Source organism: Rhinolophus ferrumequinum, chromosome 9, assembly GCF_004115265.2.
Source record: "Rhinolophus ferrumequinum isolate MPI-CBG mRhiFer1 chromosome 9, mRhiFer1_v1.p, whole genome shotgun sequence".
In the NCBI taxonomy this organism is placed as follows: Eukaryota; Metazoa; Chordata; class Mammalia; order Chiroptera; family Rhinolophidae; genus Rhinolophus; species Rhinolophus ferrumequinum.
Window position 1 is genome coordinate 42,993,260 of NC_046292.1, and position 24,027 is coordinate 43,017,286.

Here is a 24,027-nt window from a genome sequence, read left to right on the forward strand (position 1 = left end):
ACCTGGCTGTCTGCTCGTACGGAAAAGGTGTGCCCCTGAGCCAGCCTCACATCTCGTTTATCTGTATTTTCCTCGAGTTCCTCTCCTGTACTACACCCAATTCATGTTCACTGAGTTTATGAATGAGTGAAATGTCTCTTGTTTTCAATATCTGAAATGTTTTTCTCTTACCTTTTAACCTGTCCAACTTCTGGGTATCTTATAAGGTACATTTAAGTATTACTTCTTCCTGGGATTCTTCCTTGATGACCATTGACAATCCCTGCCCGCCCTTGCCAAGCTCAGAGGAAAGAGAGGGCGGTGACAAGCCCCTCTCTGCTGCCCCAGAGCCCACCATCCTCACATGTGTCATTACCTGGCACTCGTCAGATTGCATTTTAATTGGTGGCTTAGTTTGGTTCCTTTTAAACCATGAGCTGAGGTCTTGGAAAGAATCATCCTTCTGTGTCCAGCATCTAATACATTGCCTGGCACAGATTTGGTGCTCAATAAATGGTGGTTGAATTAACGTTATTTAGAGCTAAAAACAGACAAATGAAAAAACGTTCTGGTATTCCTCATCTTGTTTCAGTGTCACAATAACTGTGAGATAGTCTGCCATTCTTCCTATCTGACACACAAGGATACTGAGACTCTGAAACTAACACATATTAGAGACAGGACTAGACCCCTAGTGAGATGGCTCCAAATCCTCTTCTTTGTTCTATTCCCCACTACCCCTAAAATTGGCATGTTTATATTGGGTCAGTATTCAAACATCAAAAAAGTTCTGTGGAAACACACAAGTCCTAAAGTTACACACCATTTCTGATTTTAAAGGCTTACATCGTTTTTTGGAGCCACAAATCTTAATCACCCCCAAGAAGGTGATAAGATTGTAAGTGTATGGTTAGTACCAGCTTCCATTAGGAAGAACATAAGCTGGAGGTATTACTCAGCTAGCAAGCATTTGTAGTGTCATTTATTGAGCACCTACTATATGCTGTGCTTTTTGCTGAGTAATGGAGTGTGTGTAGGAGTGGTATACAATGAGTTCTCTACCCCTTAGGATGAAATAGTTCAGTTGCATGGAAAAAATCAACACCTATGAAGTCAATGAAATACAGTTTTGTTTTAAGTTGTACTGGCTCCATGAGTAATGGTCGAAGAGAGAGAGAGAGAGAGAGAGTAGGAGAGGGAGTAGCTCATGTGTGATTGGGAAACAATGCTACCCTCTTAAATTCATAGAACCTGTATGGTTTACAAAACACGGATATATCCATTTTTTTAAAAAAAAGTTAAACCATTTACTTACTTAAAATTTATTTTTAATTACAGTTGACATACAATGTTGTGTTAGTTTCATGTGTACAACATAGTGATTAGATATTTATGTACCTTTACAAAGTGATCAACCCGATAAGTCACGGATATAACACATAGTTATTACAATATTATTGACTATATTCCATATGCTGTACTTATATCCCTGTGACTGTTTCTATAACTGGCAATTTGTACTTCTTTTTTTTTTTTTTTTTTTTGAAGTATTACCAATCAATTTGTACTTCTTAATTCCTTTTACTTTTTTCATCCATCTCCCCAACCCACTTTCACATCCATTTGATTGTCATGCAAGGTGGGTAGGCAAGGGGTTGTTATTCCCATTTTACCTTCGAAAAGAAAAGCTGAGACCCAAAGGCTTACGTGACTTTCCCTGCGTCATCCAGGAGGTAGGTGATAAGCCTGAAATCAGATAGGTCAAATCTTTGCATCTCTCCATTTCCAGTGCCACATACCTTCATCTTTTGTCTAGATTAGTGAAAGAACCTAACGGATTTCCTCATGTATGCCCTTTCTCTCTCCAATCCATTCTTCTTGGAGCTGGAATTATTAATGCTAACATGATCATATCACTCTTTTCCGTACATTTCTTCAATCGCATCATACTATTATTTGGATAGAACTCAAAATCCTTGTCGTGGTCTTCAGGCCCTTCATGGTTTGGTTCCCTCCTGCGTTCCTGGCTCGTCTCAGGATGCCTTTGTCAGCTCCGCATTCCAGCCACCTCTCCTGTCCTGTCGTCAAACATATAGTAATGCTCCCTCTAGTCTCAGGACTTTTACACACAATTTTTTCTTTTTCCTGCATACTCTTCCTGTCCTCTGCCAACAGATTTAACTCCTATTCACCCTTAGATCCACTCTATCCAATATAGTAGTCACTAGCCCCGTGTGGCTATTTAAATTAATTAAAATGAAACACAATTTAAAATTTGGTTTCTCAGTCGCACTAGCCACATTTCTAGTGCTCAGTAGCCACATGTGGCTGGTGGCTATTGCGTTAGAGGTCACGGAGGTAGAACATTTCTGTCATTGCAGAAATTTGCATCAGCTAGTGCTGCACTGGATCTTAGTTTAAAAGTCAGTTCTTCATGGAAGAAGCCTTTTCTTGCCCAATATCCCCTCCACATGGAACCATATTTTACTTCTCAGTGTTCTCACATTATCTTGTACTTTATAGAACTTCACGTGGTTTATGAATTATTCATTTTTTATTCATATCAAATAATAAAATAGTTATAAAATCAAATAGAATAACAAAATAAATGAAATAGAATAAATAATAAAAGCGTTCATTTTTTTTGATTAATATGTACCTTCCCTACTAGATGTTGTGTTTCAGGGAGACAGGAACTATAGTTTGCTCACCCAGGTGCTAAAAGCTTGTGGACTTAGGAAGTGTAAAAAGAATGAATGACTAAAGAAGTTGGGATCTCCCTACAACCCATCAGTGGAGAAAGTTTGAGGAAGGATGTAGGGCTCAAAGTGACTCTTGAAGAACACTTAGGCGAGGACATTCAGAACTGGAGAATAGCATGGACACGGGTGAGATGGGAAGGGAAAGGAGCCAGTCCTGGCTGCAGCGGATGGTTTCCAGTAGGAGGGAGAAGGGAGACTGAAATTGATGGTTGGGCACACCTGGATCGTCACTTCTGAGGCCAGTAGGGAGCTTTTCTAGAATCACCCTGAGTTTCAGAGTGACCACCAACAGATTCAGGATGGCATGGAGGGAACAGAAACTAAATTCAAGGATGCCCGCTGGGAGGTTGTATCATTCTTCCGCTGAAGTTCTGGGGGCTTAGATTCCTCTGAACTCGAAGCTCTGGGAGGCCTAAGGCTATGCCTGTCTTGTTGAGCTGTGGCCTTGATGCTGGCACATATCGGTGCTTAATAATATCTGTTTTAATAATGAAAGGCTGGATTAGAATGTCGGCAGAGGAATAAATAGGAGGGACAAGATTGAGAGACTTTGGAAAAAAACATCTAACAGCTCTTGGTGACAGTGGAGAGGAATGTGGCAGTTTCAGAGTTTCGGTTCTTGAAATAATGTTGGTGTCACTGACATATATGTTTCGCCTACATTTCCCCGTCTTATCTTCAAGGGACGACACCGCACCTGAGCTAGGATGCTGTGTAGGTAATGGTCCGGGATTGGCTTTGTTCATTTTCCCAGTCACTAGTGGAGATTTTGTAAAATTGAGTGCCTCCAGGGTCCTTCCAGGGAACATACACTGTACACAAACTGTATTAGCCTCATTGCTGTTCCTGCCTCACGGCCTTTGCACTGGCTGTTCTCCTCCCTGGAACATTTCCCCCAGATTTCCACAAGGTCAGCTCCTCAGGTCCTTCAAGTGTTTCCTCAGATTTCGCCTTCTCATCAGCTACCTCCTTCTCCTCCAGTATTCCAACTTACCACTTTCTATTATACTGTACATACACTTCATTTATTTGGCTGATGAGCTGTTGTCTATTCCTACTAAATTGTAATCTCCAGAAGAGCAAGGAATTTTTTAAAAAATGTTTTGCTCTCCATTGTTTCCCAAATACCCAGAAGAGTGTGCCGCCTGATCCTAGAAGGGGCTTGATTTTATTTGCTGACTGATTGAGTGAGTGAATAATTGAATTGTGTAGGCAACAGGGAGTCATGGGCCTGAGGGAACCAGGGATTGCATAACCCCATGCATGCCCCCAAAGCTGACAAAGGCATTCAAATCAAGATTTAAAAGAATACAGGACCAGCCACACAGAACTCTCTTGCAAGCTGGATTCTGTCTGCGAGGCCCCAGGCTTTGACCCTAGCTCCAAATAGAGCTAAAGATAATACCAGGTATGCCTCTGACCTTTCAGTTCTTAGTTTGGAGGTTTTTCTAAGAAACGCTGTCTCCCCACCCAATATGGCAGAGCCTGCTGATTTAAAACACATGCAGGATTGAACCGGTTCCCACAGTCAGAACAAAGCGATGCACAATCCCTTCCCCAAATATTTGTTTGCTGCCCCATAGCTACGAGTTGACAGTTGCTAGACATGGACCAGGTTACCAAATGAAGTTGCAGAAATCTCCTTCTCTGGAAATTCTTTAGAAGAGCAATGTGCTTTCTTTCTAGCCCGGGAAATTCCCTTGGTGCCAAGTAGTTGGGGTGAGTTTACTAGCCTGCTTTCTTCTTCCATTAATGAGAGTAGAAAAAAGAATCCTCAGGTCAGCAGATCAAGTCCCAGGGGCCTTCTGGGTAGTGTGACCCTGACAGCCATTGTTCTGGGAGGGTGTAGATGGGGGTGGGCTTGTGGCGTGGGGTGGTCCTACTCATGGAGAAGCACGACCATAAGACATTTCCGTAGAAGGCTGGGGAGATAATAGTGGCTACCAAACAGATCAGGTTCAAATGCGTGTCAGTTGTTCTTCCAGTTTCTTGTGATAGGTTTCTGTTTTAGAGATAGAGACACTGAACCCTTGACTAGAATATGGAACTTTGTAGGTCTTCAGGGAGAATCCATAAAATAGACTGTAAAGAGCATTTTCTATGCTCCTACTAGAAGGTTACTCCCTCCATAATTCTTAGGAATATTTGAATCTATCCAGTCTTTTTGATCAGTATTCTTTTGCCTATTATTTTTATATGTGCTTACACGACACAGAGAGCATGCTATGTTTTGTATGTACGTAAAAAAAGATTCCATGACTCTGGGTGGAACACACAATGTGATATATAGATGATGTATTACACCAATTGTACACCTGAAATCTATGTAACTTTGCTAACAATTGTCACCCCAATAAACTTTAATAATAAAGAAAAAAGATTCCATAACACAGTTAATAAGGCATTGAGTGGGTTTTCCCTCCTTTACATTTCCTATAAAGATTTACTGATTCCAAAGCACTTTCAAGCCAATTGACTTTGATCCTCACCTGGGAGATATATTTGGCTCTCAGGAAACTGAGGCTCAGAAAGGTGAAGAGATTAGTGCAGGGATTACCTGACTCACAGGAGGTGGAGTTAGAACCAGAAGGTGGCTCTTTTGACACCATATCCCATGTTCATTTCTACTCCAAAGCTACCTTGTGGTATCGAGTTAATTGAGTCTTCTACATTTTCTCAGCCAGTCTCTCCTTTGATTAACTGCAGGCCTGTGTAAAATGGGCTTGCCCAGGACAGGCCTGCACTCTGTGCTACAGAGGCCCATAGGGCTGCATGGCAGGTTGAAGTTAGGGATGGTTTATTGATTCATTGATGGATGCCTCACAAGTTCAGAGCAGATTTTGAGGCAGCTAATTCACTCTAATACTGGCTACTATTTACTGTGTAACGAATGCCAGATATTGGGCTAATGACACCTTATTTTGCCGAATTCTCATAACATCATTAGGAGATGTAGGTATAGGTAATAGGTTTGTGCAACCAAGGAAACGAGTTTTCTGGCTTCTCAACGTCATATAACTAGTAAGTGGCAGAGCCAGGTTTCAAACCCAGGCAGTCTGCGCCCAACGCCATTGATCTTAGTCACTGTCCAAAGATTTCCAAACCAAGATGGAAGGACGTTCAGGTAGAGGAATTCGAGCCTATAAATGCCATAAAGATATGATCCAGCAAGGCAAGCAGGTGATTAGAATGGCTGGAATTGTGTAACCTGCCCTCAGTCACACATAGCCAAAGTGGCAGACAGAGCAAGGTCTTTGTAACTTGTTGTCATGAGGCTATGCTGCCTGATCAGGAATTGGGTTTGGTCCTCACGTTCTTATAAGTCTAGCTTGATCAGTGTAGTAAAGGCGTACAGGGCATTCACCTGGTGCTGGGGGGCACAAGTATTGCCAGCAGTCACAGAGGGGTCACTAGCAAATGGCTCTTAGAGCATATGCCCTCTCCACAGGACGAGTCTCTTGGGCAACAAGAAATTCTCTGATGACAGGGGCAGGCATACAGTATGATGGACTAGGAAGCACACAGGCCCTGAGTTTGAATTCTGGCTCTGCCCTCTGCTGGCTGTGTGACAGGAGCAAGTTTGAGTTACTTAATCTCTAGGGCCTGCTTGCTCTCCCCTTCCCTCCCCAGTTCTCCACTTACTTTTTTATGAAGTGGAAATGTTAAATGTTTCTTCAGAGGGCTTTGTAAAGATTAAATAGGATGATGTGTGTAAAGCACCTGAGACATAGTAGGTGCGTATACCTACAATAGATGGTAGCGTCTTGTTATTTATTGTATTATTATTTGAAAAATGTAATGCTTTTCTTTGTTGAAAATGTGTAATAATTGTGTATAGCTCTTATACGCGTATGTGGAACATGTCACGTAGCAAAAAACAGAATCCTAGATTATAAGTCTGGCATTTCAGAATAGGAAAAAAGAATTGTGCATTTTATTTATTTATTTAACTTTATTTTACTTTTTTTTAAATTGGTTTCAGGTGTACAAAACAACATAATGACCAGACATCCACACCCCTCACAAAGTGATACCCACCCCCAGTCTACTATCCCTCCAACATCATATATAACTGTTACAGTACCATTGACTATATTCCCCCCTATGCTGTACTTTACATGACCATATATATATGTGTGTGTGTGTGTGTGTATACATACACACACACACACACACACACACACATATATATGTAATTAATTGCAGTTGACATTCAGTATTATTTTATTAGTTTCAGATGTACAGAACAGTGGTTAAGCATTTATACAATATAACCTATGAAGTGATTGTCTGGTAAGTCCAGTACCCATCTGACTCCCTATAGTCTTTACAGCATTATTGACTATAGTCCCCATACTGTATTGCACATCCCCGTGACTATTTTGTGACTACCAATTTGTACTTTCCAATCCCTTCACCTTCTCCCCCATCCCCACCTCCCTCCCATCTAGCAACGGTCAGTTTTTCCTCTATATCACTGAGTCTATTTCTGTTTTGTTTGCTTGTTTATCCTGGTCTTTAGATTCCATGTATAAGTGAGATCATATGGTATTTATCTTTCTCAGTTTGACTTATTTCACTTAGGATAATGTTTTTTAGGTCCATCCATGTTGTTGCAAATTGTAAGATTTCATTCTTTTTAATGGCAAAGTAATATTCAATTGCGTAAATATACCACAGTTTCTTTATCCAGTCGTTTATTAATGGGCATTTTGGTTGTTTTCAAATCTTGGCTATTGTGAATAGCACGGCAGTACACATAGGGGTGCATATATTTTTTCAAATTAGTATTTTGGATTTCTTTGCATAAATATCCGGCAGTGGAATTGCTGGGTCATAGGTAGTTCTATTTTTAATTTTTTGAGGAACCCACAGATTCTTTTCCATAGTGGCTGCACCAATCTGCAATCACACCAACAGTGCACGAGGATTCCCTTTTCTTCACATCCTCACCAGCACTTGTTTTTTGATTTACTGATGATAGCCATTCTGACGGGTGTGAGGTGGTATCTCATTGTGGTTTTTATTTGCGTTTTTCTAATGATTAGTGATGTTGAGCATCTTTCCATATGTCTATTGACCATCTGTATGTTGTCTTTGGAGAAATACCTATTCAGGTCCTCTGCCCATTTTTTTTTAAAGTGGATTGTTTTTGGGGATTCAGTTGTATGAGTTTTTAATAAATTTTGGATATTAACACCTTATTAGACATATCATTGGCAAATACCTTCTCCCATTCAGTAGGATGCCTTTTTGTTTTGTTGATGGTTAGAATTGCACATTTTAAATAGGGATGGGTTCTTTTAGGATGACTTTTGTGGGATTTAAAAGGTTATGTTTATGTTTTAAGTTAATAGGGAACATTAGTGATTACGGTCACTCATGCTTTTTCAAAAAAAGAAATCATAGACACAGAAATAAAAATAGAATTAATAAGTCTATTATTCTGCAACTTTAAAAGTTACATAATGAAGAGAAAAATCTACTACAACTGGTGTTTCTGCTCTTAGAGGCAACTACTATTAACACTTTGTTGTATATTCCTTTTTGTTTTTTTTATTTTACCTTATTACTATATCATGGATATCTTTTCATTTTATATAGCTTAACTTAAAAAAAATATTTAACAGCATAAGGCATAATTTACATGCCATGAAAGCCATTCATTAAAATGTATAATTTAGTGGTTTTAATAAACTTACACAGTTGTGTAATCACCATAATCCATTTAGAACATTTTTGTTACCCCAAAAAATTCCCTTGTGCCTGTTTGCCATCCGTCCCCATCCCCAGCTGTAAATAACTCTTTATTTGCCTTTTGTTTTTGTAATTTCTCTTTTTTAATAATTTTATATGAATGGAATCATACAATATACATTCTTTTGTGTCTGACTTCTTTCTCTTAGCATAATGTTTTAAGGTTCATTCATGTTGTGCACATATCAGTAGTTTGTGCCTTTTTCTTGCTGAGTAATATTCCATTTTATGGATATACCACACTTTGTTTAATGATTTGGTTAAACCATGGTGGATATTTGATTTTCCAGTTTTGGGGTATTAATGAATAATACTGCTATGAATATTCACATACAAGTCTTTGTGAATACATAACATCTTTTTATTTATGAATATTCACATACATATCTTTTTATTTTTATGGGGTAGAGATGTAGGCATGAAATTGGTGGGTTGTGTGGTAAGTTATGTTTAAAAATCTGCTGAACTTTTTTCCCACCAGCAGTATATGAGGGTTCGACTTTCTGCACATTTTTCTAACATTTGGTATTGTCAATTTTTTTGATTATAGCTAGTCTAGTAGATATGCAGTGGTTATCTCATTGTGATTTTAATTTGCATTTTTTTAATCACTAATGATGTTAGCATATTTTCTTGTATTTATTGGCCATTTGTATGCCTTCCTTGGTGAAGTATAAATTCAAATGTTTTACTCATTTTCTAATTGAGTCATTTGTCATCTTATTATTAAGTTCTATATACAAGTCTACTACCAGATGTATGATTTGCAAATACTTTCTCCCAGTCTATAGCTTATCTTTTCATTTTATTATGGTTTCTTTTGAAGAGCAAAATTTTAAAATTTGATGAAGTCAAATTTATCATTTTTTTTAATGAGTCTTGCGTGAAAAGAAATCTTTGCTTAATCTGTCGTCAAAAAAAAAGACTTTCTCTCCTGTTTTTTCCTACAAGTTTTATAGTTTTAATTCTTACATTTAGGGATATAGTACATTTTGAGTTAATTTTTGTATGTGGTATGAAGTAAAGTTTTTTTTTTTTGCATATGGGCATTCAGTTCTACCACCCCTGTTACACTATCTGTATCCCATTGAATTACCTTGGCGTTTTTATCAAAAACCAGTTGACCATAAATGTTTGGGTTTATTTCTTATGTCACTATTCTGTTCCATTGATCTATAAATTTAGCCTATGCCAATGCCACATTGACTTAGTAATGGTAGTTTTCTAGTAAAATTTGAAATCAGGTAGCATAAGTATTCTAACGTTGTTTTTTGTTTTCATCTATGTTCTTTACATTCTTACGTAAATGTTGGGAGCAACTTGCCGATTTCCAAATAAAAAATCTGCTAGGATTTTAATAGGGGTTGTGTAGAATCTGTAGACCTAATTGAGATTACCAAATGTAGAATTTTCCATTTTATGAGTGTCGCATATTTCTCCAATTTGTAGGGTTGTTTTTTGTTTTTTGTTTTTTTTTGTAGCAATATTTTGTAGTTTTTAGGGTATGGGGTCCTGAACTTCTTTTGAGACATTCATTCTCAGTATTTGATTTTCTTTGATGCTATTATAAATGGAATTTTTGTTTTGGCCTGGCTGCAGTGAGCTTTATTGATGGTGCATGATAAGATAGGCTCTCACAGCCCCTCCCCTTCTTCAGAGGGTCTAGGATGGAACTGGAGGTCAGGAGATTCCCAGTATGTTGGAGGAACAATTGGGGAAAAGGACTCCACAGTAGCTGGGGACTTCTCTTCCTTTCTCTGCGGCTGGTGGTCCAGAGGCTCTTACTCCTTGGAGGCCATGTAGGCCATGAGGTCCACCACACTGTTGCTGTAGCCAAATTCATTGTCATACAAGGAAATGATCTTGACAGCGTTGTTGTTTAGGGCAATGCCAGCCCTAGCACCAAAGATGAAAGAGTGGGTGTCCATGTTAAAGTCACCGAAACAACCTGGTTCTCAGTATAACCCAGGATGCCCTTGGGGGCTTTTACCACTTTCTTGATGTCATCGTATTTGGCGGCTTTCTCTCAGGTGGCAGGTCAGGTCCACAACTGTCATGTGTGGGTAGGGACATGAAAGGCTGTGCCAGTGAGCTTCCCATTCAGCTCAGGGATGACCTTGCCTTACAGCCTTGGCAGTGCCAGCAGACGCAGGTATGGTGTTCTGGGCAGCCCTTCGACCCATCACGCCACAGCTTTCCCACAGGGGCCATCCACGGTCCTCTGGGTGACTAGATGGCATGGATTGTGGTCATGAGTCCCTCCATGGTGCCAAAGTTGTCATGGATGACCTTGGCTGGGGGGGTGTGGGCGGGAGGGGGCAAGCAGTTGGTGCAGGAGGCATTGCTGACAATCTCGAGGACTTGTCATACTTCTCATGCTTCACACCCATCACAAACATGGGGGCATCCTCAGAGGGGCAGAGATGATGACCCTCTGGACTCTACCTTCAAGTGAGCCCCTGCCTTCTCCAAGGTAGTGGAGACACCAGTGAACTCCACAACATACTCAGCACCAGAATTGTTGGAAATGTTCCCTACTTCACCACATCCTGAACAAGTTTGTGTAGGAATGGTATTTTTCTTCCTTAAATGTTAATGTAATTTCTCAGTGAAGCCATCTGGTCTGAGAGTTTTTTTATTTTTGGTGGGAATGTTTTAAGTATAGTTTTGATTTTCACGAATAATGCTTCTCATTTTTTCATGTGTCTTTGGCTAATTTCTGTGGTCTCCATGTGGTTGTTTTTGATGATTTTTTTGATTTTATACTTTTTTTAAAAAAATTTTGCAAAGAGGATTTGCTGACGTTTTCATACCACCATACCCAGAAATTGCTTCCCTGCCTCTTTATTTTTAATAGTTGTAGAATATTCCATTTCACAGGTGTACTTTATTTAATAAACCAATTTTTTTCTAATTTTTAAATATATTCTTAAGCAGTACTGCAGTTAACCATTTTCAACATATAACTTTATTTACTTATGCTAATAATTTGCTAAAATAGATTCCTAGAAATGGAATTGCTGGGACAAAAGCAATGCATGCCTTACATTTTAACAAATACTATAAAATTATTCTTCGAAATTTCTACTAAATTATTACACTGTTAAAAATACTGTTTGAGAAGTTCTATCATGTCTCCATATCTTGCCACTACGATATACTATTAATCTTTTACATTTTTTCCCCAGTATGAATAGCAAGACTGGTATATATTTATTTGTATTTATTGAATCGTAGTAGTGAATTAAGAATCTTTTTATATGCTCTTTGACTATTTCTTATTTATGAAGTGACATGCATGACATGTCCTATGCTTTATTTCCGATTAGATCGGTTGTCTTTTTCTTACTAATTTATAGGATCTTCTGACATTTTAGTGATATTAAACTTTTATCTGTTTATGTTATAAATATTTTTTCTATTCTGTCATTCATTTCCTTCTCATCATAACTTGTTTTCAATCTTTTAAAGGCTTTGCATTGTAATTTATGTTTTTGTTTGTTTTTTAAAACAGAAAGTTGTACAAGGGATCGATTTAAACCGAATTCGAGGGCTTGGGTTTGATGCCACGTGTTCTCTGGTTGTTTTGGATAAACAGTTTCATCCTGTACCAGTGAACCACGAAGGTAGGACCATTCCCCTCCCTCTTTCCTTGGTGGTGGGAGACTGGGTGGGGCAAACATGGCTGATTAATCAAAGGGCCCAGGAGGAACATGTGGTCAGCTATCTCTTACCACTGGAAGTGAGATTTAGAGGTGGAGCCTACAGGTCAGAAATCATGTCCCTGTGGTTAAAAACTTGGAGAGCAGTTGGTAGGAATGGGGTGGCATCGGGGGCTTGCATTAGGTAGAGACATGGCTCCCTAAAGCACAAGAGCCACAGAAGAGAGCGTGATGAAGGAAGGACGTGGGACCTTGAAACAGACAAGTGGTCTGGGTGTTTTCTAGGAAGAGAGTGTCAGTGCCGCTGTTGCTTTGCATGTGAAGCTCCTGTGCCACATTCATTTGAGTGGGTGAGCCAAGTCCATTGAAAGAAATAGAACAAGGCAGATAGGACCATGTATCACACAGACACTGGGAAACAGATGGCCTCTCTGTTTTCAATAGCCAGACCAAAGGACATTCCCATTGAATGAGGTTGTTCTAATAGACACGTGTGGACTACTGTAGTGAGCTGCTTCCAATGGGCCACTTGGGTTCACCGTCAGACATTTTTCACAGCGAGTCAGGATGTGTTCCTGTTGGGGAATTTTAACTGGTAACGCCAGCACTTAGGTTGCAAACCCAAAAGTCTGCACTGGTCAGGTACGTAAGCTGTGATGATAAACTTCAGCTGATATTTAACTTTTGGGTGAACAGAAATCATTTGCGAATGGTGGAGACTCTGGTGCACCAGACCTTGCATCTGAAGGAGTGTGGCCCTAGGGGTTGTCAGCCAGTTGTTGCCGAGATAGGCATTGCAGACATGTGTGGGGCTAGATTATGTTTAGGACCTTAGGAGTAGACACTGCTGGAAGCAGAGTCTTTCCTAACGGCGGCTGTGGATCCTAGGGCACACTGCGGCACTCTGGAGTGGGAGTCAGGCACATTCCAGATCTCTGTTTTGCTCCTGCTGAGCTGTGTGACACCGTCAGCGAGTCCCTGAACCTCTGCATGGTGTAGTTTTCTCCTCTGAAAGAATTGGAATAATGAAACAGTAGCTTTGCTGTGAGAATTAAGTGAGAGCCTGACATCTGACTGCTCAGAAACATTTTTTCCATATCTAATTATGAAGTTCTCAAGTTAAGAGGATGTGTCCTGCTCACTTCTATGGACCTAAGGCATAGAATAGTGATGTTTATAAATTACATGTGCCGAAAAAAAATGCACATGGATGCGTGGTTAGAGCATAGGAGTAATGATAACCTTCTTTTACACGCGTGCGCGCGCACACACACACACAGACACACACTTTCCCCCTTTCTTGCTGTATTTATTAGCACCGACTGTGTGCCAAGCCCTGTTATTAAATGTTGGGGCTTCAAAGATGAATATGAATGGTCCTTGTTCTTAGTGATTATTTACTGGCTCAGTTGGTATTGTTCTAAAAGAGACCAAAGGATGGGGCTGAGCCAGCAGAGCTCAGCTCAGCAGCGGCAGGCTCTCTCCAGTTAGGAGATGTGTGCAGCCGCGGAGCTGGCCATGTTGGGAGACTGTCAGCACTTCCTTAATTGGCTTTCTTTAAGTAGCGGTCAGGTGACAGTCTGTTAGGGATGCTGTCGGAGGAATTCTCATTTTGGGTGACATTTTAGATGTTAAAAGCCCTAAGTTCCAAGGACTCTATACCTTCTAATATAGTAAAAATACATTAAAACAAAAACAAAAAAAACAAAACTCTGGCTGTACATTAGAATCAACTGGGGATCTTTTAAAATGACCAATTCATTTGTATTCATTTGGCTTCGAGTTAGGGTAGGGCATCTGCGTTTAAAACAGAGTTTCCGTGGTAATTCTAGTATGTGAAGAATTGCTAGGCACCGATGAACGGACAGTGAAAATATCAGGAAGAAGAATACTGAAGTGGCAGTGGTTCCTTGTTCAACCTGCTTAGATCCGTGCCCTCTCTGGATTCCATTCTTTTTATCATTGTAGGTAGAATTGCCTGCTGTTAACAGGCCTTCTGTTAAAAGGGTGGCGAGGTTGCAACCCTAATTATAAGTGTTGAAATAATTTTATTCCACCTAAAAGGTTAAGATGTACCTATTCATCAAATGCATCCAGCTGCAGGTGCCCCTCACCAGTTTCTTGCCTTTCAACGGGTTCTATTAAGGTTAGATTTTTCTCTGACATGGATTATCCTGTGCTAGAAAATGAAATTAGAATTTTAAAAGGTGGTTTCAAGGTTCTTTAAATGATTGCAGCTACTTACGTGGCTGTGGCCAACTCTTGATTGGTTAACTAAAACAATCATGAGGAGCAGGAAGTGGAGTCAGGAAATTAACCGTCACCATTAAACCAAACCTGTAAAATGCACAAAACTGTTACCATCTTTAGATGTTAACCAAAAAATGAAAGAAAAACAAAACAAAACAAAACAACAGAAACACCCCAAATCCAAGTAATTTACCGTATATCCGGAAAATAAGCCCTAGCATGATTTTTCAGGATGACATCCCCTGAACATAAGCCCTAAGGTGTCTTTTGGAGCAAAAATTAATATAAGACTTGGTCTTATTTTCAGGAAAACACAGTAGGTACTGTAGCTTAAGCATATTGATCATTTCTGTATGATAAAATAGTCTCATTGTTAGGCCTTTCTTGTTTTGATCTTTCTTTCTTTGAAGATCAGAACAGCCCCTGGGTTGGAGCAGTACCACTGCGGCGTGCTTCCTACCTCTGCATCCCACCAAGCTCAGAGAATACCTCGGGTTGGGTCATCCCAGCCATAGAAGCTCTTGGGAGGGGGAGGAACCAAGGATGATCACGTGGGGCTGGAGAAGGAGTTGCTACCTAGGCTGCTCTGCAACAGAAACCTCCTCTTTAGGTGGTTTTTGCTAATTCATAGCAATTTTTTCCCCCCTCAAGTATGCCTGGAACACCTCCTATGAAGTAAGTGTTCAAAATACTAATTGAATGCATACATGGATAAATAATCTGCCCTTAAGTAAACTGCCTGTATAGTCCAAACTTTGCTCTACTAACTTGCGTCCCATTCTCTTACAATATGACATTTCCTCGGGTCTGTACTCCATTTGTTTCACATGCTATCTCAGTTGTGTAGCACCTCCTTCCTCACTCTTTCACCTGGCTAACCAATGGCCAGTCATTTTTAGAACTAAATTATAGTGTTTCTGCGTCTTGGAAGCTCTCTGTGCAGCTTCAGGCTCAGTTAACCAATACCTTCTCCGTCCTCCTCCTCTTGGTATTTCTATTCTGGCAGTTAACATACTATATAGAATTGTTTTTCCATCCAACCACATGCTTCATACGGGCAGGGACATTCTTCTTGCTATCCCAGCACTGTGCCTGGCATATAGTAGATGCTCAATAAAAGATTGAATGCACTTTCAGTGGATTCATTTATTTGTGGTTTTCTACAGGAACTGAAAAAAAAAAAAGATTAATTTTCCAGTTCTTGTCTAAAATTAAAATAATTGATAATTATAAATGTGATAGAATACTTGATTCTGTATACTTCTCATTGTGTTGTTCTCACTACATTTTGGTCTGTCTTTACAGTTGGCAGTTTAGCAACAGGTGCATTTGTCTTGAAGCAGCTGCAGATATAGTCAATACAATATTTAAGAAGCAAAACTGATAATGTTCTCCCCCAAACCCACACACCTACATACACGTGTATATGTATGTGTGAGCACGTGTGTGTGGGCACACACCCACATTCCGATTCAGTGAGAGTTCTGGAATGGGACATGGACATTAGTATTTTTACAGCTGTCCAGGGTTTCAAATATGCAACTGGAGTTGAGAACCAGAGCTTTAAGCAATTCTATTATAGAGTAGAATCATTCAACTATTAAAAACAAATCTGAGGTGTGCCTATGGGAAGGCTTTATATACTTTCTCTTATTTTCAGAGAATTACTATTTTCTGAGGAGCTTTTGTGGGACCTGAAATCTCTCCAGGCAGGCAAACCAGTGACTGAGTCCTGGTTTTCTTATGATGATGATGACCTAATTTAGATATTTTCATAGGTTGACTTTTTTTTTTAAGTTTAAAAAATTGTTTTTTAAACATATGGAAGATAAAATAACAGCTTCCTATGTATTCCACTACTAAGGATAAGCATGAAATTTTGCCATGTTTACTCACGTGTCTTTGTTTTTGAAAGAAAGAATTGCCTGAAGCTTTAGCCTATTTCTTCTCCCCCTCCCGTTCCCCCTCTGCCCAGCAGGTGACCGTTCTGCTATAGTTGGTGTTCACAAACATGTTGTTTCTGTGCTTTTACCACATATGTGTGTACCCACAATAACAAACAATGTATATTGTGTTTAAAAATCTCCCAGCTGGTATCATTACTCATGTTGATATGTGTAGCTCTAGTTTATTCCTTTTATCACTTTATTTATCTGTTCTCTGCACAGATCTGTTTTCAAAGCCCTCTTCATGCTTTCCCCAGCTCTGTGATCTTAGGCAGTCTTCAGCCTCAGAGTCAGTTTGTCATTGAAAGTGACCTAGATCGGAGGATTGTTTTGAGAATTAAGTGAGATGATGTGTGTAAAATACTTATCACAGGACTTGGGATACACACAGACACACAGAGCTTTATACACATTTGCTATTAGCAAAGTTGTATAATTGTTGCAATTATTTTGTCATTCAATAAAATAATGTGTAAAAGTGCCTGGCTCAGTTACGGTTGGGTCCCCTTTGATCTTTCCTTACTATCATCTCCCAGGTAATTCATTGTTTTTCTCTGCCTTTTGCCATCTGAGCGAGCAGAGGGCTGGCAGGAGTAGTGTCTTGCTCATCAGAAAGTGATGGATAACAGGCTGGGGAAGGGACAAAGGGACAGTCAGGTGCTGTGTGGGTGGCAGGTTGTAGAGGGAGGATATGACGGTGCCCGTGCTCCTTCTCCAGTTGCTTTTAAATTCTCCTCCTTGTGATTTACTACTCCTGAAGGCCTACTATGTGATAGGGACTTGCCATATCCTTTATGCATACTATTGATCCTATATGCTATTAGGTATTGTTATCCCCATTTTGTAGATGAAGACACTGAGGCTAAGAAAAGTTTAATAACTTTTTCAGTATATCTCTGCTTATAACTGAAAGAGTCAGTATTCTCCATTGTGTCTGCGTGATTCCAAAACTCATGTGCTTCCCACTCCACCAAACAAAGTAACCGAGAGAGAGGGGGAAAAACCTAAATGAACTGATTTTAATTAACGTGTCTAGAAGAAGTGGGAATATAAACAGATAAAAAGCCATTGTGTAGATGTACTTTGTTAAATATATTATACTGTTGAAATATTTGTCCATATTTAAAGGAGATAGATCTTAAAAAGCCAACGTACTGTTTTAGGCTTATTTCATAGACTCTTTTTCCTGAATATTTACCCAGAAAATTTTTTTCTAGAACAGAAGGGATAGGAAAGGAAGGGATGAGTTGAGAACGAATGAATGATGATATAAGTAATTGGAAGATCTTGACTGGTTTTATTATAGATATTTAACCCTGAGGCTATATTCAAAGAACACATCTCTTGAAGGGAAATCCAAGGTTTGGGTAAAGTGTTCAAATCAGCCTTGGTGGTGGTCCTTTCAGTTGTTCATTGCTGATGGGGGAAATTACAGAAGTTGTGTATGTAGCTCTTTGCCCTTGGGAATCCATAATTGCCCTTGAAGTAGAAGGATAATAATGCACATGTGTCTTGTTCCTGCTAGGAGATTCCCATCGAAACATCATCATGTGGCTGGACCACCGAGCAGTCAGTCAGGTCCACAGGATCAACGAAACCAAGCACAGTGTCCTGCAGTACGTGGGGGGCGTGATGTCTGTGGAAATGCAGGCCCCGAAGCTTCTGTGGCTAAAAGAGGTGAGTGCATAGGGATGAGGAGAGGATGCTAATACCTCTTGAACAACGCTGGGGTTAGGGGTGCTGGCATCCCACACAAGTGTATAACTTTTGACTCCCCCCAAATTTAACAGTCTACTGTTGACGGGAGGCCTTACCAATAACATATACAGTGGATTAACACATATTTTTCATGTTGTATGTATTCTTACAATGAAGTAACTAGAGAGAAGAAAATCTTAAGAAAATCATAAGGAAGAGAAAACACAGTTACAGTACTGTGTGTTATTTATTGGAAAATTCCACGTATACATGGAACCGTGGAGTTCAAACCTGTATTGTTCAAGGGTTAACTGTAACAGTAGAGGATTCCATGTGTTGTGGATTTGTCTGTACCAGGCATCCTGCTGAAGTCTGTGATGTTTGATTTTTCCTAGCAACTCTGTGAGGAAGGTCGATCCTATTTTATTGATTATGTTGCAGTTAAATCATTCCTGTTTTTATATGCTTAACTCATGCAAGGCATTGTGATACGTATTTGACAGAATACCTCTTTGAATCCTAACAGCAACCCTATGAAGCAGAATTTCTATTTTTTGGTTGTGTTTTGTAGGCAAGAAAACTAAAGGTAATAGAGATTAACCAACCCATCCAAAAATGACACAATAAGTATGTGACAGAGCCAGGATTTGAACCTAAGACTGGTTGACTATGAAATTGATTCTGCTAATATCCAGTACTCTACTGAAGTTCAGAGAGGTGAATTAGAAAATGACAGAGCTGGGATTGAATTCCAAATCTTCTGACCAGAACCTTCTTTCTCTATACACTTTTAGCCCCAGATGATTAATCTCGGGCCTTGGTGGCATTTTAGGGTATTCCTTTCTCATCTTGCCTGAACTTGAGCTTCCATGTCCTTGAGTGATTTGGTGATCGCTGGTCAAAGCACTTGCAGGTGGTTCCCATTTCCAGATGTTGTGATCCTTTATGAAGTGTGGAGAGTGGTGATGTCAGTTTAATGGTTCCTATTAGAGATGGATGTGTGAGAAAGTTCAAGTCCTCTGGGAACCTTGGGTGCTTGAAAACCCCTAGGTGGTCTGGTGAGGAGAGATTCCATCTAATGAGTAAGACCTGGTATGATTCATTTACTGGCTCTGAGGTTTCAGGTAGGCTGTGTTTTCAATTACTCCAAATGTGTATGGGGGTGGGGGAGTTTAAGGGTGCTGAGAAGATGTCCCTGGATTGCTACTATGGAGCAGAAGGGAGATAAGCGAAAAGGGCATCAATAATTGTAGCAGGTTTGGCTTGTTATTTGTTTTGTATAGTTTGTATATTTGTGAGTTTTAATTTGCGGAAAGGCTTCTATAGTTGCTAAGAGTTTGAAAACACAGGTTATCTTAGGAGTTGGAGGTTTCAGGATTCTGATTTTGTCTCTATTAACATCACATTGTGTGACTTTCAGCAAAGCAATTCTTATCCCAGACCTTACTTTTTCCATCCGTGCTGAAGTACAAATCATAATACAGAACTGGTCCTCACTGCCCCACACTCTGCTGTGTATTCTATGGGTATTAATTGATTTAATCCAAATAGGCTCTGCCTGGTAGAGAGCATGGGAGACTGAGACTGAGAGGGTTAAATGGCTTTGTCAAACAAATGGGAGAGCCAGTGTTAAAACCATGTCTCCTGGACTCCAAAGCCAGCTCATCTAATCATGTCACACTGTAGTGGGTGCCATATAGGGTAGGAACCAGGGAGGAGGGCAGCGGTGTTTCTCAAGCCAGCGTAGAAGTGGTGCAAGAGAATAGGTGGGATATATCACCCTTCTTGGCCACAGGTAAGGAAGAGCTGTGCTGAGTTACATGAGGAGGATCACGCGGGTGGTCACTGGTGCACCATCAGGGCTTTATTGAACACACGCTTTGTGGCCAGCTCTGGTCTGTAAATCCAGGAGATCTAAATATACGTTCCGTATAAACCTCTCAGAATACTTACCATTGTGTACTTGAGATCAAAATGCACTAAATAAAGGCCATAGAAAATAAAGTTCTAGATTGCATGGCACTGATTGTGAGGTAAGACTATCCATCCATCCATCCATCCATCCATCCGTCCGTTCGTCCAATCAGTTCCATTTCAGAATTTTTTGAGTAAGGCTGTAAACATTGCCTCATTGTGTATGTAACTACCTGAAGATTGAGCCTTAAATCCATTTGAAAAATTAGAAAAAAAAATTTAAATTTAGTTTTATTTTTTGGTAAGCGTGCATAGGAATCCTTGCTGAGAATCCCTTTGGTTTTGCCATAATTGAAAGTTGAAAATTGAAGCTATTTCTTTTTTTTCCCCTTTTTTTCTTTTCATTAATTAAATTTAGTGGGGTGACAATGGTTAGTGAAATTACATAGGTTTCAAATGTACAATTCTATAATACATCATCTGTCTATCACATTGTGTGCTCACCACCCAGAGTCCATTCTCCTTCCGTCACCATATATTTGATCTCCTTTTCCCTCTTCTATCCCACCCCCCTTACCCTCTGGTAACCACTAAACTGTTGTCTGTGTCTATGAGTTTTTGTTTCTTTGTTTGTCTTGTTCATTTGTTGCTTTCAGTTTTATATTCCACGTAAGAGTGAAGTCATATGGTTCTTGACTTTTTCTGTCTGACTTACTTCACTTAGCATAATAATCTCAAGATCCATCCGTGTTGTCGCAAATGGTCCTATTTCATCTTTTCGTATGGCCGAGTAGTATTCCATTGTGTATATATACCACCTCTTGTGTATCCAGTCATCTATCAAAGGACACTTTGGTTGTTTCCATGTTTGGCTACCATGAATAATGCTGCAGTGAACATCAGGGTACATATATCTTTACAGATAAATGTTTTCAGATTTTTGGGGTAGATACCCAGGAGAGGGATTGCTGGGTCATGTGGTAATTCTATTCTTAATGTTTTAAGGAACTTCCATAGTGTTTTCCATAGCACCAATATACATAGTACCAATATACATTCCCACCAACAGTGTATGAGGTTTCCTTTTTCTCCACCCCCTCTCCAACACTTGTTGTTATTGTTTGTCTTGTTGACGATAGCCATTCTAACCAGTGTGAGGTGATATCTTATTGTGGTTCTGATTTGCATTTCCCTAATAGCTAGTGAAGTTGAACATTTTTTCATATATCTGTTGGCCATTTGTATGTCTTCTTTGGAGAAGTGTGTTTAGGTCCTCTGCCCATTGTTTTTTAATTGGATTGTTTGTTTTTTTGTTGTTGTTGAGTTGTATAAGTTCTTTATATATTTTGGATATTAGCCCCTTATCGGAGGTATTATTTGCAAATACCTTCTTCCATTCAGTTGGTTGCCTCTTAGTTTTGTTGATGGTTTCTTTTGCTGTGCAGAAGCTTTTTAGTTTGATATAGTCCCATTTGTTTATTTTAGCTTTTACTTCCCTTGCCTTTCAGGTCAAATTCATATAATCTTTGAAACCACGGTCCATAAGTTTAGTACCTATGTTTTCTTCTATGCAGTTTATTGTTTCAGATCTTATGTTTAGCTCTTTGATCCATTTTGAGTTAATTTTGGTACACGGTGACAGATAGCAGTCTAGTTTCAATCTTTTGCACGTGGCTTTCCAATTTCCCCAGTACCATTTACTGAAGATGCTTTCTTTTCTCCATTGTATGTTTTTTGACTCCTTTGTCGAAAGTTATCTGCCCATGTTTATGTGGGTTTATTCCTGGGTTCTCAATTCTATTCCATTGGTCTGTGTGTCTGTTTTTCTGCCAATACCATGCTGTTTTGATTATTGTCACATTATAGTACAAGCTAAAGTTAGGGAGTGTGATACCTCCAGCCTTGTTCTTTTTTCTTAGGATTGCCTTAGCTATTCGGGGTCTTGTGATTCCATACAAATCTGATGGAAAACCAAAGCGGTTTCTAAAATCAGCATTAGCATCTTCTCCTTAGAGACTGACCAGGCTGGGTTATAGTGCTTATCAAACTTTAAAGTGTCAGTCAGTCACTTGGAGATTTTATTAAACTTCAGATCCTGATTTAGTAGCCTTCGGGTAGGACTGAAATCTTGTGTTTCTGACAAGCTTCCAGGCATTGCTGTATTGCTGTCCTGCAAAGTTAGGAAACTACTTTCAATGCTAAAGGCTCTGCCCTTGTATCCTGAAAAGCATCCATTTGTGGAGAATCAGTAAACAGTACCTTCTTTTTTTTTTTTCTTTTTTTTTTTTTTAGTTTTTGAAATCCTTTTTTCTTTCTTTTTTTTTTATACTTTAATTTTATTTTTTTAATTTATTGGGGTGACAATTGTTAGTAAAATTACATAGATTTCAGGTGTGCAATTCTGTATCACATCATCCATAAATCACACTGTGTGTTCACCACCCAGAGTCAGCTCCCCTTCCATCACCATACATTTGATCCCCCTCACCCTCATCCCCCACACCCCAACCCCCTTACCCTCTGGTAACCACCAAATCAGTACCTTCTTTTTAATGGGGCTATGGGAGACCAAGGCACTGGGAAGTTAGATAGCTTCTATAGAGTTCAACTGCACATTCGTGAGACTCTGGTGTGCTGGGTTCATTGGGCTGCCATTTGTTTACTCTTTATTCGTTCCTGAATTGGCCACATTTTGACTGAGGTCCTGCCATGAACCAGTAGTGTGATAGGCATTGGGGACATGCACACAAAGAGGACTCAGTCTTACCCTTGAGGGGCACACGGTCCCTGGGGACAGTGGCGGTGGGGTTGTAAGGAGGGAGTGGGTGGAAGAGAGCAATATGGACACAGAGCTGTCAGCAGATATGCTCAGCACAGTGATACAGGAATATGCAAAGAGCTTTCTGAGAAAATAATTTGCTTCCTGGAGGAGTTATTTCAGATGAACCTCAAGATACGAATGGAGATTTTGCTTAATAGAGAAGGCAGGAAGGATATTCTAGAGAGAGTCGATGGTTCGTTTATGGTAAGGTAACTAAGTCCTAGGACACGCGCCTGGGATGCCTCCCCGAGTGTGGTAGGAAATGAGGCCAGGGCTCAGTTTAAGGGTTCAGTTTAAGGTGACAGAGATTGGTTGATGGTTTTTCAGCAAGGGAGGGAATGCCATAGATCCTTTTGGCGGGGCCAAGGAGACTGGATTAGGGGTGAGAATCTGTGTGTGTGGGAGTAAAAACTGTTTTCTTCCCTGATTACACCACTGGGTTGCCTTTGCTTGGCTCTTCGCATAGGTTCCAAAATTTGTAACGTGGCCCAGAAGATGGTATGTGATGTTATGTTTGCCTGCTCCTCTCTGTTTACTGTGTGTCTTTCACCTTTCTAACCCATCCACAGGGATCCCCTCAGGGCGCCTCAAAACACACCAAGTTCTTTGCCATCTCAGTCTTGACTAGTGCTTTCCAAACTGCAGCCTGCGGGCCAGGTCTTGCCTACTGCGTCTTTTTTGGATGTTTGGAAGTTAAAAATGGGTTTTATATTTTCACATGGTTGGAAAAGAATCAAAAGGAGAAGGATATTTTGTGACCTGTGAAAATTCTATGAAATTAAACTTTTAGTGGCCATAAATAAAGTTTTGTTGGAGCACAGCCACACTCATTCATTTATGTATGGTCTATGGCTGCTTTTGCGTTACAGTGACAGAGCTGAGTAATTGAGACAGAGACTGTATGGCCTGCAAAGTTGACAATATTTACTCTCTAGACCATGAGAGAAAAAGTTTGCTGACCTTTGGTCTTGATGATGTGATGGTGTGCCTTTTGCCCCGAATATTTTTCTCTCTACTCCCACTGATTCTAACTCATCCTTTAGGTCTCAGCTTTATTGTCACTTGCTTTAAAAAGCCTTTCCTGACCCTCAGATAAATCAGCAGTCTCTTGTCATTGCACTCTTAATTTTACTTCAGTGTATCTTTCATAAATTGTTAATCGTATATCAATTTGTATGTTGATTTATGTAATGCTTGCCCCCTCCAACCATTGTAATCCACAGCAGGATGGAGATCAT

At 39.8% G+C, this 24,027-nt stretch overlaps 1 protein-coding gene and 1 pseudogene across 7 annotated transcripts in view; one reads left to right on the forward strand and one right to left on the reverse strand.

Annotated features, from left to right (window-relative positions):
* The window catches only part of FGGY (FGGY carbohydrate kinase domain containing), a 393,115-nt gene that overhangs the window by 23,837 nt on the left and 345,251 nt on the right, over window positions 1–24,027 (forward strand). For all 7 annotated transcript variants that reach the window (XM_033115796.1, XM_033115797.1, XM_033115798.1 and 4 more), the window contains 2 exons: window positions 12,013–12,124; window positions 17,882–18,033. In XM_033115796.1, coding sequence (XP_032971687.1) covers window positions 12,013–12,124; window positions 17,882–18,033 — 264 coding nt within the window. The remainder of the gene's footprint in view (window positions 1–12,012; window positions 12,125–17,881; window positions 18,034–24,027) is intronic.
* LOC117026702 (glyceraldehyde-3-phosphate dehydrogenase-like) lies at window positions 10,280–11,631 on the reverse strand (annotated as a pseudogene).